Consider the following 18533-nt stretch of genomic DNA (forward strand, 5'->3'; position numbering starts at 1 on the left):
TTTTCAAAGCCGGCAATCATATGGTATAGGAGTAAGAAAAACTAAAGCAAAATGAAACATCCAAGGAATCCAATTAAATATGAACACTAGGACTTTTGGTATAATTAAATAGGAAGAGGAAGTAAGACATTAGAGAGTCTGCTTTAATGTTTGGTATTGTAAACTGCACAGCTCCTGACACACAGAGCAACAACCCAACCACACAGAAGGTGGTCTACACCCAGCTCGGACGGCCGCAGTTACAGACGTCAGACTGGAAGATTCACCTGGATAAAGAACACAAACCACTTTCACCAGCCCTCTGAAATCTAAGTAGAGACGCTAGTCTTCATAAAGAAATCTCAAATTTGAGGAACAAAGAGAAATTCCTCTGGCTTAGCTCCATGAGAAGATGCTGCATCCCACAGAATGCTGGGGTCACAGGACCCCATTTCCTACTAATTGAAGATGTGCCCAGAGTCTCAGATGTCTTTCTTTTCCTGAACAGCTGCATTCCAGTGATCTCTCCTGTTCCTCATCACGGACCGGCTTTAATTGATAGTTTAATAATAGAGCATGTTGGCGATTACATGACCAGCAGAGGGCACCAGCTATTTGGTGGAAATTCTACATCAGAAAACTTGTTTGGAATTCATGGTTTTCTTTCCCTTCCTTGAGACTAGAAACTGTTTTCTGTTTGGACACGCGCTAGCATAGTAAAGGATTAGAGCAAAGAACATACTGCAATGTGGCATATCAATCGCAGATTAAAGAGAAACTTAGAATTAAAAGCTAGTCTGACTAAGTTGACCTCACACCCAAATTGAAACAGAAAAACACGGGCATGAATCTCCATTGTTCAAACAGCATCGTCTGACATGGTTACCAGCACTCCAAGGGTAGCAACCTGATCCCTACGTAAAGAGCTCTACCGCCCTATTGTAATTTGGGACGTCTGCCCTGATTATCTGCAGGGGGATTAGCTTTACATAGGAGTTAGTGAGGGTTAAGAAGGTCAGGGTTGCTTCATCATTCTCCCTGAGCAGAATGTATAAACAAGGACTAGTGTACCTGTGGCGACAGCGGCGTAGAAACCTCATTATTTTTCGAGCAGCTTGATCCTGCTTTTTGGTTAGCAAACTGCTCCTGAAAAAGTCAGAATATTATTGTCACAAGAAGGTTACAGTAAAGCCCAATATGGAAAACTGGTCAGCAGTGACAGAGGACTCTGAATTAAGCAGTTCGTGTAGCAAAGCCAACAGCATACGTTAAAGATGTATACAATCTGAAGGGGGATGAGTGCGTATGCTGTTCCCATAGTATCGAGTCCGGGCATCACTAGAGGAGAAAGGAGGGCGTGTATAGGCGCTCTCAGCTTCAAGACAAGACTATACAAAGACTGAAAATAAAATGTCACTTAAATATTCTTCCACAATTCATTATAAGCTCATTTTGCCACAAAAGGCATTCTGGCATTAGACAGGCTTTCTTAGTTTACAAGGTGATTCACCAGAGTTGATACACTCTTTGGGCCATTTTGTAAATGTACTGATCAATGTATTTTACTTGGCTCAACATTTTTATTACAGTCTCTAAAATGGAACAGCTTAACCCTAATTACTCTCCCAAGGTCTCACATGCAGTAATTCTACAATTTCACTCATTTCCCATTTGTGTCAAGAATAGCCTTGTCTCTAATCGGAACATAGCATCATATACATTTCAGTTACATTAGGATTAGGAACAAGTTCTGTTTAGAAATGACTCCAAGAATAGTTTTCATATTTTATTTTCACATTGAAAATCAGATTTCCTTCAGCCTCAAAGAGCATGTTTATGTAAAATTACATGAGTGCTGGCAGCGGGCTGTACTTTTTTTTTTCCTAAACAGGAAATGGGTTAAACTACTATAATTGAGTGGTAACTTTCTGAGTAGAAACTGGTGCTGCCAAATTCTGATATAAGGTAAAATTGGGTGGCAATATCAAAATAATTGGGTGGGAGGTGGAGAGAAAGAGCTAAATATTCAAAACCAGACTCAGCACAGGTGTACTTATCAGCCACCACGCCTAAAACGTTCTGGAACACAGTGACTGCCAATGCTTTAGGCCCGCCCCAGACTCCAATGTCAGCCCAGGACAAGTCTTTCAAAGAAGTCAGAGTTCTCTTCCCTAGGGAGCTTTACCTCCATGAGCTCTTCTCCACCCACCTGAGTTTCTGTTGTACAATCACAGCCGTCCGGCGAGCCTGCCGTCTTTTGCCACATTTCTTATAACTTCGGTAGTACTTCTGGATGAGCACAGCAGCCCGTCGGCTCTGCTGGAATTTTTTTTGTTCATAGTAACTTCGGAATTTGCTCTGGATAAGGATGGCAGCCTGTGTCATCTTTTTATAAAGTGCGTACTGCAGCGGAAACAAGAACAAGCGACACAGTAACAACAGGGGCCGCACGGGCTCAGCGTCCTTCGAGCTTACCAGGAAGGGAAGAAGAGAAAGTGCTTTTCCCCTCTATTATCACATTCTCTGTCCGGGGTTTAATCACAAAAGAGGCAAATGAGGAATCTTTACACCTACCTTTCCAAAATGTAAAATATTACTTTAAGGGTTGCCTTCAGACATATATTTTTTCCCTAAAATATCAAAATAGTTTGCCTTTCTTGGAGAAAAATTTTAATAGCAATACCCTTAGACGTTTATGAATCTAAAAACAGATTTCGACAGTAAAATTTTAAATGCTTCGGATTAATATTTTCTATCCAGTTTTGAAACACTAACATAATTTTTTTTATGCCTTCCAATTCCCACCATACACAAATCTACTTAGCATTCAGCCCCTGATTTTTAACTATCATTCCACACGACAAGTTTCTGACTGAGTTGCAAGGTCCCAAATACAAGGCTTATCATGAAACGCTGACACCTTTAAGCCATTTTAACCTGTAAAAGATGAACACTCGTAAGACCAACACGGTGGCGAAGCCGTGAAACCTGGATGGCTGTCACAGAGCTGCGGACGGCCCAGGAGGCAGTGCCAGGAGTCCTCCACGCAGCCCGCTGCAGAGCTACAGAAGTGAGGGACGAAGGCCCAGGGTGAATTCTCAACATCAGTCTCTAGGCACCAAAAATACAGAGCTCTCCATGGTCTTAAAATGCTACGTCCAAATTTCTAATCAAACAGAGTATGACTCTGGGGATGAGAAGTTGCAATGAAGCCCTTTGCTTATAAGACGGCAACTTACCGTCGCAAGGAAAAATATTCCCCAGAAAATCCCTGTATCTGCCTAACTGTATCTCTGGATGTATGAGGAGGTGAAATGAGGGAGGGAAACTGACTTCTCAGAATTGTCCAAGAACCAGGACCCTTCTGCAAGAACCTTCTTTGGTCTTATCTGACCTGCTTTACCTTTTCACTGGTCTGAAAGTCTTTGAAGACAAGAATGCTGCAGACTACAGAGCCCCTGTGGTTTCCATCGTCTCCACCTGTGCACACTACACACTCAGACCCATCGGGCCACAGTGAAGCGCTTTGGGAAAAAGGGTATTTACTTAGTGGCCACAGGGCTCACAGGAACTGGCTTAGATGGATTAACACCAGCCAAAAAATGTCCAGTTATTAATGTCGAAACCCACTCCAACTGAATAACCACGTGGTCCCCAGACGACAGAGGAACTGTGCTTAGGTGGCCTTGCAAGGGGGATATGTTTACTCCATGACTGTGCCATCTTAATGGCCCCTCCCTGTAGCTGGTGATGGGTGTGAAGTTTGTGACTCTGGTGGAATGGTTTGTGAGAGGGCTTGGGTGTATCATTACCTTCAAGGCTATCCATGTCAGCTTGGGGGAAAAACAGAAAATACAAGATTAATGTTACATTGCTGAATATAATGAAATTAAAAACCAGAATCAATAAAACTCCCAACCAAGAAAAAAAAAAGGCAACCTGGCTATATTAATGCCTTCCATCTTTATAGTTGTTACTCTTTCCAAAAATAATGCCTTCTGTCTTCCTAGCTGTAGATGACAGTTTCTGGGCAGGGTTTTTTTTTTTTTTTAAAAACCAAACTCATATTTTGGAATCAATACCTGTTGTAATCACAGACTTGAAACCTTCATTCTGTGTATCACTTGTGCTCCCAGGAAGCCTGCTCACCAAACAGAAGCCAGTGCGGCTCCCTGCTGTAGAGCTATAGGCACTGTGGTGTCAGCGTTTGCACAATAAACCTTCCTTTTCTGGGATCATGAACTCAACTGGCTCGAAGCCAAAGACGTCCCCCCACCCCCAATAATAGGGCTTAATCCTAGAGAAGCTTGAGGAAACGGCAACCCGTATCAGAAATTGAGGCAAGTCCTGGATTATGACAAGGTGATAGAATCCCTAATTTCCATGTGACCATTACACATATTAGAATTTATTATTCCTTAAATAAAAATTTATAACTACCTAAAGCACACTCTGATAAAAGGTTCTAGAATCTACTGACAGGCCTGAATTTTATCGTGTGAACCAGTCAAAACTCCATTAGGCAATTTTTAATATTTTATAACCACCTTGATAATGAGAAAGGCCTAATATTCATGTAATTTCTCTGAGCTTCAGCTTCTTCATCTGTAAACTGGAAATAAATACTGCTTACTTCAAATAATTGTAAAAAGGAAATGAGATGGGGCACCTAAAAAATCTAGTGCATACTAGCTGCCCCAAAAATATGACTTCCCTTTCCCATCTGACTAGTTACATAACCCTACAAGGTGGTTTGCAAACAGAAACACTGCATGAAAGAGTACTTAGATAATCTTCTTGCACCTTTAACTAAGGTGCACAAAAGCAGTTTAAGATGTTCTGAGCTTCTTCTGATTTTCAAAGATTTTAACAATTCTTCATTTTAAAATGGATAAGAAGCTGAAAGGAAATGGCCAAAGATTAAATACCTTATATAATTCAAACTCAAAGGTAATACATAGCCAGCATTTACTTTCTCCAATCACGATATCACACCCTGGATTCCCTACAGTTCTCTCATTACTAGGGAGTTTATCAAAGTATTGGACCACGGATCCTCACTGCAAAGATACTGGTGTTAGGATCAGACCAGTATCTCAGGTAGGTAATATTACTAAAAGATCAAAAATTTGGACAAAAACTCTTTTGCGGTACAAGTCTAATTGCAGATGGTTTTATTTTGTTTTCCTCTGGTTTTTTTTTGAGACGAGGCCCAAGCTGGACATCAACACCTGGGCTCAAGAAGATCCTCCGGCCTCAGCCTCTTGAGGAGCTGGGATTACAGGCACACACCATCATGTGTGGCTTCCCCTGTTTTTGTTTGTTTGTTTGTTTTATCATGGCAGTTCAAATTAAGTCTCTGGCCGGGCGCTGCGGCTCATGCTTGTAATCCCAGCATTTTGGGAGGCCAAGGCGGGCAGATCACTTGAGGTCAGGAGTTCAAGACCAGCCTGGCAACATGGTGAAACCCCGACTCTACTAAAACTAGAAAAATCTGCTGGGCATGGTAGCACATGCCTGTAGTCCCAGCTACTCGGGAGGCTGAGGCAGGAGAATCGCTTGAACCTGGGAGGTGGAGGTTGCAGTGAGCCCAGATCATGCCACTGCACTCCAGCCTGGGCGACACAGCCAGACTCAGTTTCAAAAAAAAAAAAAAAAAAACCAAAAAACAAATTAAGTCTCTGTAATGAGGTACTAGATGTAGTGCTCTTTAGCCAAACCAGGATCCTCAGTGGCCTTGGGTGGGGCACAGTTTCCTTCTGTGGTGCAAAACTGAGGTTTACCTGTTTATATTTTCTGTAACAACGCTGAATGACAGCAGCAGCTACTTCTTGCTGTTCCCGCAAGGGTCGGCCCTTAAGGGTAAAGTAAGGAGAAAAAAAATCAGTAATGATTAACTACCAGAAATGTCAGCTTTTTATTACTACTCATTTAATGCACCTTCTCAGAGTTGAGATCCCAGGTTTACCAAAAAATATTGATAATTAATTATAAATGAGGAAAAATGAATTTATAGAATAAACCTTAGACTATCCTTGCTTCTAAATAAAACTATGATATTGGAATGTTAAGCAGACTAAAAATATATTCCCTTTTAAAGTATTTAACAAATTAGGCATTGTACTGTTTGTCTTGCCAGATCTCAACTATCTTTCCTAAGATAACCCCAACTACTTTACTTTTGGATCAATGATTAATGGCTTTGAACACTTTTTTGGGAGTGGTTAGAGACTACTTTGAGAATCTGTAGAAAGCCATGGGTCCCGTTCCCACCAAAAATGCACACAGAAAAAGCTTTACTGCTTAATTTTAGGAGTTCAGGGGCTGCCTGGAGTCAGCCCCCAGGCCTCCAGTTGAAAACCCCTGCTTTAGGTCATGACCTCCTAGCAGCAGAGGGGTCACCTTACTTTATATTAACTGAATAATAGGCATTATCATTACCAACAGTATGTTGACATGGTGATAACCATTACATTATTGGCTAACATTATTTTACTAAAGCTTCTGAGAATTATTTAATGTGACATTAATAACTTTAATTAAAAATTCTATGAACTCATGAAATTTGTTTTAAGGAATAATAAAGAGACATTGTACTCAGGATGGCAAGGTAGAATAGAAAAATCAAGGCTGGGTGCGGTGACTCATGCCTGTAATCCCAGCACTTTGGGAGGCCAAGGCAGGCGGATCACTTGAGGTTAAGAGTTCGAGACCAGCCTGGCCAACATTGTGAAAACCTGTCTCTACTAAAAATACAAGAATTAGGCGGGTGTGGTGGCACGCACCAGTAATTCTAGCTACTTGGGAGGCTGAGGCAGGAGAATCACCTGAATTGGGAGGTGGAGGATGCAGTGAGCAGAGATTGCACCACTGCACTTCTCCAGCCTTGGCAACAGAATAAGACTCCATTTCAAAAAAAGAAAAAGAAAAATCAGCATTGTTCTGTGCCGGAAAAGCCCCATTCCCGCCCTGGCCTAACCATGGACAGGCCCTTGTCCCAGCCAGTTATTCTCTATGCCTCAGATAACTGAGAAGACTACGCTTCTGAAACTCTTCTATGAAGGTGCTTTAGGAACTTTGTAAACATTTGATAAAAATTTCATGTTTAACTGTTTAAAAATTGGTTGTTAAAAGCAAACGGTTTGGGAGAATGAGAAAGCTCTGGAAATGGGTAGCAGTGACAGTGGCACAGCACTGTGAATATACTTAATGCCCCCACACTGCACACTTTAAAACAGACAAAATGGCAAACTTTATGTTATGAATATTTTACCATAAAATATTTTTACAAAGCAGATACACACACAGATATGTTATATAGTGAATCTTAATAAATTGGAGACTTCCAAAAAAATTCTACAAATTCAGAGGAAAAAAAGAAATAGTAAACGTTTTTGTTTGCATGATTCTGACTTTCATCTGTCCTCTCTGATCTTAAGAATGTCACAAAACGAAGGTTCTGTTCTAGTTTACCTTGTATTTCCGGAAAGCTGTCTGGACAAGCCTGGCAGCCTCATAGAGTTCTCTCTGTTCATGATCAGACAGAGTGAGCTGAGCAAACTCATTCTCTACCTTCTCACTGGTAGATGCACTCAGGAATTCTGACCAATCCGCGGCGGAGGGAAGGTTAGGTTTCTCGAAAGCGATTTCACTGACGGGAGAGCCAACAGGGCTCAAGCTGGTATTAGAAGAAGGGGTTAGAGGCTCGTTATATGCACTTCTGAAACAAGAGGAGAAAAAGGAGAGACAGATTAATGATTGATTTGCACCATCCATTAGATATTAATGAATGAGCCAAAATGGTATCTGCCAGAAGCCACTGTGGGCAATTAGGAACATGCCTTCATTCAGTTAGGCAAGTTGCTAAACATACCCAGTGTCCTTCGATTGAGTAAGTTTATACTCAACACCTATCATAACTTTAGTACTATGCTAAATACTAAAACCTAGTAGCAGTACACTCTACTGCCATTAGAAAACTTCAGCTGAATTAGGGGGAAACATTATGCTACATTATCTCTTTTTTTTTTTTTTTTTTGAGACAGAATCTTGCTCTGTTGCGCAGACTGGGGTGCAGTGGCTCAATCTCAGCTGATTGTAACCTCCGCCTCTTGGGTTCAAGCAATTCTCCTGCCTCAGCCTCCCAAGTAGCTGGGATTACAGGCGCCTATCACCATGCCCGGCTAACTTTGTATTTTTAGTAGAGACGGGGTTTTACCATGTTGGCCAGGCTGGTCTCAAACTCCTGACCTCAGGTGATCCACCCGCCTTGGCCTCCCAAAAGTGCTGGGATTACAGGCATGAGCCACCGCGTCCAGCTTAACACGATCTCTTATGCTCTGATAGCAGTAAAAAAAATAATGGGAGAGGTAGGAATAGGAGCTGGGCCTTGAAAGTGGCAACAGAGCTTGTCCTAATGCTTCCTTCCTTCCTTGGTATGGTCTTCTATGACACGGCATTCATCAAATACAATCAGCCTCCCCTGCCTCCAATTACATCCGGGAATCTATGCTGGGTAGTGACCTCCGTAACTTTACTCACCGGATCTGGGCAGCACTGGGCAGGCAGTCAGCATCCGCTAGATAACTGGCCAGCCAGCTCATTGTACTGCTAATGGTGGCAGGGTCTGTTCTTTCCAATCCTGAGGACTCCATGGGCACAAAATTCTCCTGCTTGATTCGGTCAGGTGTGGCTTCAATAATGTGTTCTGCCAAGGTCATCATGTTCACCTGAAGTCAGAAGTTCACAGAACACTCAGGTTAGAAAGGAACCTTACAAGTTATCCAGGTCTACCTCCCTGCCTCGCCTCGGAGAGAAAAAAATAATCAGGCAGGAGGGCAGACTTCCACCTCAATCCAATGCAATGAAATACCATTTTAAGGTTATAACACAACACACCAAAATGTGCTGAGATCCTGAGACCTGATTATCTCCAAGTCATAGTCTGGCCCCAAACCTTTAGTCCAGTCTTGGAGAACTTCTGGCTTGTATGTACTCCCTACTCTCAGGGTCAACCAATTAATGACACTGGGCAGTTCTAGAGTAACCTGTAATATTAATGAGGTGTCACTATTAGTTACATAACCAATATCTAACCACCCCCTTTTGCCTGGCCTAGAGAACCCCAGTCTAGGCTGGGAACAGTGGCTCATGCCTGTAATCCCAGCACTTTGGGAGGCCGAGGTGGGTGGATCACTTGAGATCAGGAGTTCCAGATCATCCTGGCCAACATGATGAAACCCTGTCCCTACTAAAAATACAAAAATTAGCCAGGTATGGTGGCGCTTGCCTATAATCCCAGCTACGTGGGAGGCTGAGGCAGGAGAATCACTTAAACCCGGGAGGTGGAGGTTGCAGTGAACCAAGATCGCGCCACTGCACTCCAGCCTGGGCGACAGCGCGAGACTCCAACTCAAAAAAAAAAAAAAAGAGGCCAGGTGCAGTGGCTCACGCCTGTAATCCCAGCACTTTGGGAGGCCAAGGCTGGCGGATCACGAGGTCAGGAGATCAAGACCATCCTGGCTAACACGGTGAAACCCCGTCTCTATTAAAAAATACAAAAAATTAGCCGGGCGTGGTGGCGGGCGCCTGTAGTCCCAGCTACTCGGGAGGCTGAGGCAGGAGAATGGCATGAACCCGGGAGGTGGAGCTTGCAGTGAGCCAAGATCGCGCCACTGCACTCCAGCCTGGGCGACGGAGTAAGACTCCGTCTCAGAAAAAAAAAAAAGAAAAGAAAAGAAAAAAAGAATCCTCAAAGCTGGTCTGGATTAAGATATTCTTTATGAGAATCAGAGATGTGGACTGATTCTTAAAAATGTCCTTGCATACCTCTTAGGAGTGGTAACTGAAACACAGCACTTCGGGTTCTTAAGTGAACTGAAAATGTTCTCGATGGAACTACACAAAGTGACAAAATGCTTCTCCTGCCAACACGAAGGAGCCTCAACAACATCCTGCTAAGTGGAAACAGCCGCAGTGGGCTGCATGGTGCATGATTCCACTTACATGAAATGTCTAGAAAAAGCAAACCTCTGGGGATAGAATCAGATCAGTGGTTGCCTAAGGCTGGGCAGAGATGGACTGCAGATGGGCACAGGGCACCGTGCAGTGAGATGGAAGTGTTCTAGAAAGGGACTATGGTGATGGTTGCTCAGCTGTATATGTTTACTAGAAGCCATCCCCTGAGCATTTAAAATGGGTAAATTTTATCATACGTAACTCAATAAAGCTGTTAGAAATGCTTATTGTGGATAATTTTATAAATTTTTTATCATACGTAAATTATACCTCAATAAAGCTGTTAAAAATGCTTATTGTGGATAATTTTATAAATATATGTAACTAACCTGCACAATGTGCACATGTACCCTAAAACTTAAAGTATAATAAAAAATAAAAAATAAATAAATAAATAAAAAGAAAAAAAAATTTTCATCAAAGAACAATAATTAGTTTTTGTAATAACAATAAAAATAAAAAATTTAAGAAAAATATATTGGGCCAGGCGTGGTGGCTCACGCCTGTACTCTCAGCACTTTTGTGAGGCCGAGGCGGGTGGATCGCCTGAGCTCAGGAGTTCAAGCCCAGCCTGGGCAATATGGCAAAATCCTGTCTCTACCCCAGAAAAACCCCAAAATTAGCCAGATATGGTGGTGCAGGCGTAGTGCTTTCTTACAGTATCTGTAATCCCAGATACTAGAGAGGCCGAGGCAGGAGAATTGCTTGAACCCAGGAGATGGAAGTTGCAGTGAGCCAAGATGGCACCACCGCACTCCAGCCTGGGTGACATAGCAAGACTCTGTCTCAAAAAAAAAAAAAAAAAAAAAATTGCAGCTTTCTTTCACCTTCTCTATTGGCTGTCTTGATTTGTGACTCAAACGGTAGGAAGTAAATCTTGCTTTATTCTTTTTCCATGAAAGTATTCAAATATATTAAAAGTAAGGTGGAATTTCTGAAGCCTAAAAGGTTATCACTCTACAATCACTTTCCTAAATCCTCCATTTTATAAACATGTGACAATGTAAAAACATCTTAAGTAACGTTCTCAGTAGTTGGACCTGAAAAGTCACGTCACTCATTTCTAAATTTCATGGATTGTGCTCAGAGAAGACGGCCTTTAAATGGGTAGCTTTGGATTTTTATTCAAATTTTCTTCGTGTCCTAGTATATGAGCAGTTTTCATAAACATGCCTTGGACACCTGAAAAGAACAATTTTATACGTAGTTGCAACGTCTATTAACTACATACACACATATAGTTATATATAAGTATATCATATATTAAATCTATCATATAGTAAATATATATGAAATCAAGCCTTCTGATTTTGTTGTTCAACTTGTTCATATGCTTTTCGTATCTACTTGATCTGAAAAATTCTGAGCTATGTGTGTTAGTAGCACACTGTGATTGTGGGTCCACATTTCTTTGTATTTACTAGTATTTGCTGTAATGTTTCAAGGTTATGGTGCAAGGTGCACAATAGTTTATAACTGTCATATCTTCTAGATAAACTGTATGTATATATATATGTATATATACACACACACATTAATTTGCCTTGAATTGTACTTTTTATCTTTCTTTTTATACTTGTTTATCTATTATAGCTGTTATCTATCATTTCATTTTCATTGTTTCTCTTTCATTTCATTTTGATTGTATTTCTTACAAGTAGCATATAGTATATCCTGCTTTTATTTAAAAAAAAAAAAAACAACCCGAGGCCGGGCATGGTGGCTCACACCTGTAATCCCAGCACTTTGGGAGGTGGAGGCAGGCAGATCACGAGGTCAGGAGATCGAGACCATCCTGGCTAACACAGCGAAACCTCCACCTCCCAGGTTCAAGCAATTCTTGTGCCTCAGCCTCCCGAGTAGCTGGGATTACAGGCACCCGCCAACACACCTGGCTAATTTTTGTATTTTTAGTAGAGACGGAGTTTCACCATGTTGGCCAGGCTGGTCTTGAACTCCTGAACTCAGGTGATCCTCCCACCTTGGCCTCCCAAAATGCTAAGAATACAGGCATGAGCCACCGCACCTGTCCTTCTGTAGCCCGTTTTTATGCTACCTACCAACTTAACATTTTTTTTTTTTTGAGAGAGAGTCTCGCTCCGTCGCCCAGGCTGGAGTGCAGTGGTGCGAGGTCGGCTCGCTGCAAGCTCTGCCTCCTGGGTTCACGCCATTCTTCTGACTCAGCCTCCCGAGTACTGGGACTACAGGCGCCCGCCACCATGCCTGGCTAATTTTTTATATTTTTAGTAGAGACGGGGTTTCACCGTGTTAGCCAGGATGGTCTTGATCTCCTGACCTCGTGATCCGCCCGCCTCGGCCTCCCAAAGTGCTGGGATTACAGGTGTGAGCCACCGCGCCCGGCCAACATTTCTAACTAGCATATTTCAGCCTATCCAGCGCACATCTATCTATATCACGAGTGGAACAAAATCTGTTACTGTCCCTGAACCCGAGAGCTTTCATACACTTTTACTCTCTTCATTTCCCTACACTCCCTGGTTTTGTTAAAATAATTTAGAATTTTAGTTCTAGGAGATCGTTTAAACATTATTCGTCTTCTATTTAAAGAGTCCCTTCCTAACAAATTCCTCTCACATATACCACACTATCGATAATTGCTCAGTTTTACTGTTTGATTGTTCACTCCTCTATGAACGGTTTTGCCACTTTTTCTAAAATTATTTCATTATTTTTAAGTGTTATCTTCTCATTTGGCTAAAAAACTTTCTTTAGACTGCTGCTTTTTTCATAGACACATGCTCTTAATTTGGCAAGATGTTATTCTCTAACAGATCTGTGAAAATAGGAAGTGGATTTTTTAAAGGTTATTTTCTATTTCCTGCATGAACTCTGTTTCAGTGAAGGCCACTTTCTAAAAAGCTGCGCTATCCAATGGCTATTCAAACTTAAATAAAATTAGAAACCCAGTTCCTGAGTTGCACTGGCTATATTTCATACATATGCCCTTTACAATGGCTAGACGACAGCCATGCTGATCAAGTGCCCGATTCCATATGTGGCACCAAGTGTCTCCCACGGTGTGTGGTATGGATAGAAGGCACGTTCACCACTGTGGAAAGGTCTAGTGGATGGTACTGTTCTCGATGCTCAATTGGTTCCTCTCTTTTGAGCTGCTGATTTTCGATGTAATCTAACTTATTCCTAGATATTTATGTTTATAAATATAGTTCTAGATTGCTCAGTTTTGGTGTCTGGTGTGGGTTCCATCAGGAATTGTGTAAAACAGGATTTGGCAAATGATGGCAGGCTGAATTCAGCCAGCTGCCTGTTTATGTAAATAAAGTTTTACTAGGAAACAGCCACACTCCTCCGTTTAATGCTAAGGCTGCTTTGGTGCTGTTAGGGCCGATTAAGTAGCTAGGACAAAGTCTGTATGGCCTACAGAGCCTAAAAATATTCACTACTTGGCTCTTTATAGAAGAAATGTACCAGCCTCTTGTCTAAAACATTATTTGATTTTTCTGGGCAGTCCTCCCCATGACTGCAGTGGTTGGTAGGTGACATGGTTTGGCTGTGTCTCCACCCACATCTCATGTTGAACTGCAGCTCCCATAATTCCCACGTGTTTGTGGTAGGGAAACTGCAGTGGTCGGTAGGTGATATGGTTTGGCTGTGTCCCCACCCAAATCTCATGTTGAACTGCCACTCCCATAATTCCCACGTGTTGTGGTAGGGAAACTGCAGTGGTCCGTAGGTGATACGGTTTGGCTGTGTCCCCACCCAAATCTCATGTTGAACTGTAGCTCCCATAATTCCCATGTGTTGTGGTAGGGAAACTGCAGTGGTCGGTAGGTGATATGGTTTGGCTGTGTCCCCACCCAAATCTCATGTTGAACTGTAGCTCCCATAATTCCCATGTGTTGTGGTAGGGAAACTGCAGTGGTCGGTAGGTGATATGGTTTGACTGTGTCCCTACCCAAATCTAATCTTGAACTGTAGCTCCCATAATTCCCATGTATTGTGGGAGGGACCCAGTGGGAGATAACTGAATCACGGGGGTGGTTTCCTCCATACTGTTCTCGTGGTAGTGAAGAAGTCTCTTGAGATCTGATGGTTTTATAAGGGGTTTCCCCTTTCACTCGGCTCTCATTCTCTCTTGCCTGCCACCATATAAGATGTGACTTTCGCCTTCTGCTATGATTGTGAGGCCTCCCCAGACACGTGGAACTGTAAGTCCATTAAACCTCTTTTTCTTTATAAATTCCCCAGTCTGGAGTATGTCCTTATCAGCAGCGTGAGAATGGACTAATACGGTAGGTCAGAAGTGGTGCCCCCGGCAACTCCCCAGAAATGGGAACACATTGGTGAGCATGCAAGCTTCTTTCTCATCCTCTGCAAACAGCAGAGGGCTGGCATGAAGGGGTCCCTGGGATGCAATGAGCAGGAATGGCTCAGAAATCAGGCCTCTCCCAAGATATGCTGACCAGGACATATGATCTCCACACACCTCCCTCTCCTTGTATCACTTCTACAGGCATGGGTGCCCTGTTGAATTCTGAGTCGTTTTTTTTCCCTTTTACGTTTGTTTTAGGTTGCATCAATGGGAAGTTGGAAAGAGAGGAATTCAAACATGTTTTTAGGCTGCCCTTATGGTCCTCCCCTACATATTTTAATAGATGGAATTTGCTTATTAGCCTAATGTCAAGTTTATTTTGGTATATATTCTCTTAGTCCGTAACAAGTTTAAGGTCCTGAAAGGATTCTGGAATTTTTAGATTTATTATAAGGGCAATCAATTATCAGCTTTAGGAATATTTCGCTGCCCTCGTGAGAGCCTCACGCCATATATGCCCTTTACAATGGCTAGATGATAGCTATGCCGATCAAGATCACTCAGATAATTCAAAATCTATCCACGGGCTTCCTGTTCTAGCTATTTTTAGGCCTTGACTATATTCTGACTAGTAACTAGTACTTAAAACAGTGAAATCAATCAACCTAAATGCAAGAAGGAAGCAGATGACGTACTGTAGGGTCCTCAATGAGTTCTGAGGAGTTGGTACAAAGAGGGAAGGCTTTGCTGAGACCGGGGTCACTGGTATTCAGACCCTACTCCCGGTGCCCAATTCACCGAATGAAAATGTGGCCCCAAGGAAAGAAGATACTCCAACGATGTTCTGCACAAAGCCAACTTCGAAGGCTTCGCGGGGAGGAAAATGACACAACCTTCGGAAATGGACCGTAAAGATCACAGCAACTGGAACGCACCGGCCTCTGCAGGCTTACCCTGTCCCTGCTTTTTACCTGTATGTCATCCATGGGCTGGCCGCATTCTTCATTTTCTGCACTATCACGGTAGGACCCCAGCTCTGTATTCACCACCTCTCTGTTAGCCATCATCAGGACACTCATTGGTTCCCGTGGACGCACCTGTGAAGGTGCTGCCTCCTTTCCTACACTGGTCCCCTTCGGATTTCCAGTCACCTGTACTGTAGACACACCAATGTAAAGATCTTTGGAATTCCACTTTCCTACAGGCTGAGATCCAGAGGCTTGAAATGCTGCAGTCTCTGGAGTGGGAGGGGAGAGTTCCCGGCTGAAGTCCCTCACTCCTTCACTGGGGCTGAGTGTCTCGGGGACAGACTGCTTAGAACTAGGGCTTTGCTTCCTGATATTTGGCTCTTCCAGACTCAGTGCAGTGGGAAGCAGCTTCTCCTGCCTTGTCTGGAAGTACTCAGGGTTCAATTTATGCTTTTTGGGAGCCGGATAATCTTTGTGGCTCTCACTGCTGTAGTAATTAGAGGGTTCAGAACGAGGTCTTCTCAGCTCTGAAAAGTACAGTAGAAAGGATAGTCAGGACAGGAGATACAACTAGGAATCCTCAAGAATCAACACTTTCTCTATGCCTGAGAGACACAAAGTGCAAAGCCGGAACTCAAGACACGTCCCTAACATTTAAATATCCCCAGTAGCATACACCAGATTCAGATCTTCCTCCTCCAAAATTATGTATTTCTTGCATGAACATAGAACTTTTGCTACTTTCTTCTGTACTGGGGGAGGGGGCAGCACTAGGCATTCTTAAAGAAAAATCAGAAACATTAACAAAAAATCTGAAATGTATGTGACTATCCTATGGACTCTGCTGAGGGCAGCTGCATGAAAGCAAACGGGATCTCTGTCAAGCTCTGAGATGTCATGATTCTGAATTCTTACCTGGGTTGGTGCTTGCAATAACAGTGACTCCCTTGGGTATTTCTGGAGAGCTGATGGCTTCGCTGTGCCACTGGGCCATCCAGCTCTCTGTGCTGGGCTCTTCGCTTGCAGGACAGTGGATTCTGGGGTTCTGTCCCAGCTGAGCCTGCTCATCTCTCTGCAGGTGCTCCAGACACTCTGCTAATTTCACATGACCCCGTGACCTGGCAATTCCCAAAGGCAGCCTTCCTAGAGAGTCGGGAATCGAGATGGCCCGACGGTCCCACTTGTACAGCACGACGGCAGCTTCCAAGTGCCCTAGGGCACACGCCCACATCTAGAAGACAGGGAGACACAGCAAGCGTTGTCAATCAGAGGTCAAGACCAGACCTGACTTTTGCCATTGCTGCCAACTGACAAACTGGTCCTTGCTGGCAATCTCGGTGGGGCCATTGAAGATTCCCATCCCAAAGTATCTCCGAAACATGCCATGTGTCAGCAAGAGACAACGGTGGGAACCAGGCAAATCCTATGCCAGACTGGAAGAACAGCAAGGGGGGGCTACAGGAATCCATTCCTTACCAGAGGAGTACAGGAGAAGTGGTCCACATTCAAGGGGTCAACTTCCAGTTCCAGGTCAATGCTATCTGCATGCTTTGTACTATAAGGGAGAGCACCAGAAATTACCACACTATTCATCACCGTTAAAAGGAAACACCAGAATATTATAAAACCCCACCAAGATGAAACCCAACTGGGTATATAACATCCCCATGGTGAAGAAACAGAGAGTCCCAGGGCAGTGTGGACGCTCCATTTGGCTAGGGGTCCAAAGAAAATAACAAGTCCAACATTTAATTCTTATCTCTCTGGGTATTTCTTGGGAAGAAGTTTATAAAACTCCCTTGGAAACTGTCCAAGGACAAAGCCCTTTGCTCGCCGGCTATAAAGTGGTCTGAACGGGTAGATTTCTTCCACGGGTGGCAGTGCTCAGGAAGAATGTGAGCGAGGACGTGCGAGGCTGACCCCCAGCCAGCTGCACCACAGCCTTACCGCCATTTGATGAGGGTCTGGATTAGGGTGGCATAGCCCTGGGCAGCGGCCAGGTGGAGTAGGGTCATTCCACGGAAAGTCTTTGAGTGGATCAAGTGCTTGGACTTCGCCCAGCAGGCTCGGCTCATCATCTTCTCGCATACCACGACCACACGGCTCTCAAAGCAGCTCCCCAAGGCCCCGGTCCCAGAAGCACACTGTCACAAAAAAGCGCACGTTATGACCTCAGGACTAAAGGCCCTCGACCCCATCAGCGCTTCGATGTAGGGGAAACAAATGCTTTACGATTAGAAACTCACAACGGAAAACATAAAACACTGAAAATAAAGAAACACTGGCTGGGCCTGCTGGCTCATGCCTGAAATCCTAGCACTTTGGGAGGCCGAGGTGGGAGGATTGCTCGGGAGTTTGAGACCAGCCTGGGCAACATGGTGAGACCCTGTCTCTACAAAAAGTACAAAATTTAGGCTGGGCACAGTGGCTCATGCCTGAAATCCCAGCACTTTGGGAGGCTGAGGCGGGCAGATCTCTTGTGGTCAGGAGTTCGAGACCAGCCTGGCCAACCCTAACCCTAACTCCATCTCTACTAAAAATACAAAAATTAGCCAGGCGTGGTGGTGGGTGCCTGTAATCCCAGCTACTCGGGAGGCTGAGGTGGGAAGATCACCTGAGCCTGGAGAGGTTGAGGCTACAGTGAGCTGTGATCGCGCCACTGCATTCCAGCCTGGGTGACAGAGCAAGACCTTGTCTCAAAAAACAACAACAACAAAAAAAACCCAAACCGCCAAGAACCATCCATGAAATTGAGACTAGAATGTGCTTAGCTTCAGCTCAGTAGCACTTCTCTGAAGTCCACAGCTCTACAGACACGAGTCTATCTATTAGGGCTGACACTCTGATTAGGAACTTCATGCCGATTCGTCTTGGGGAAAGTGTACACAGCCTTAAACAAAAAAAAGTGGTTCTAGCCTTCCTGTAGGCAGTAAACTGTTGTGAGACAGTGGAGCAGAGTAGCTTTCCTAATGTTTCCACTGGCGGGTATAGCGGCTCTTTCACTCTCTTTCTTCTTCTTTTTTCTTTTTTTTTTTTTTTTTTGAGACAGAGTCTCGCTCTGTCACCCAGGCTGGAGTGCAGTGGCACGATCTTGGCTCATTCCAACCTCTGCTTCCTAGGTTCAAGCGATTTCTAGCTAATTTTTGTATTTTTAGCGGAGATAGGGTTTCACCATGTTGGCCAGGCTGGTCTCGAACACCCGATCTCAAGTGATCTGCCTGCCTCAGCCTCCCAAGTGCTAGGTTCCTGGCATGAGCCACCACGCCCAGCCTCTT

At 43.7% G+C, this 18533-nt stretch overlaps 1 protein-coding gene across 31 annotated transcripts in view; it reads right to left on the reverse strand.

Moving 5' to 3' along the window:
* CAMTA1 (calmodulin binding transcription activator 1) overlaps positions 1 to 18533 on the reverse strand; it is a 981226-nt gene that overhangs the window by 16107 nt on the left and 946586 nt on the right. For 11 of the 31 annotated variants that reach the window (XM_016953308.4, XM_016953312.4, XM_016953311.4 and 8 more), the window contains 10 exons: positions 17206 to 17402; positions 16735 to 16813; positions 16174 to 16489; positions 15262 to 15785; positions 8521 to 8708; positions 7453 to 7699; positions 5763 to 5834; positions 3792 to 3812; positions 2189 to 2382; positions 1051 to 1125 (listed from right to left, as the gene is read on the reverse strand). In XM_016953308.4, coding sequence (XP_016808797.2) covers positions 1051 to 1125; positions 2189 to 2382; positions 3792 to 3812; positions 5763 to 5834; positions 7453 to 7699; positions 8521 to 8708; positions 15262 to 15785; positions 16174 to 16489; positions 16735 to 16813; positions 17206 to 17402 — 1913 coding nt within the window. The remainder of the gene's footprint in view (positions 1 to 1050; positions 1126 to 2188; positions 2383 to 3791; positions 3813 to 5762; positions 5835 to 7452; positions 7700 to 8520; positions 8709 to 15261; positions 15786 to 16173; positions 16490 to 16734; positions 16814 to 17205; positions 17403 to 18533) is intronic. The other 20 variants (XM_024356106.2, XM_024356109.2, XM_016953317.4 and 17 more) reach the window with 3 other exon arrangements.

Source organism: Pan troglodytes, chromosome 1, assembly GCF_028858775.2.
Source record: "Pan troglodytes isolate AG18354 chromosome 1, NHGRI_mPanTro3-v2.0_pri, whole genome shotgun sequence".
NCBI classification, from domain to species: domain Eukaryota; kingdom Metazoa; phylum Chordata; class Mammalia; order Primates; family Hominidae; genus Pan; species Pan troglodytes.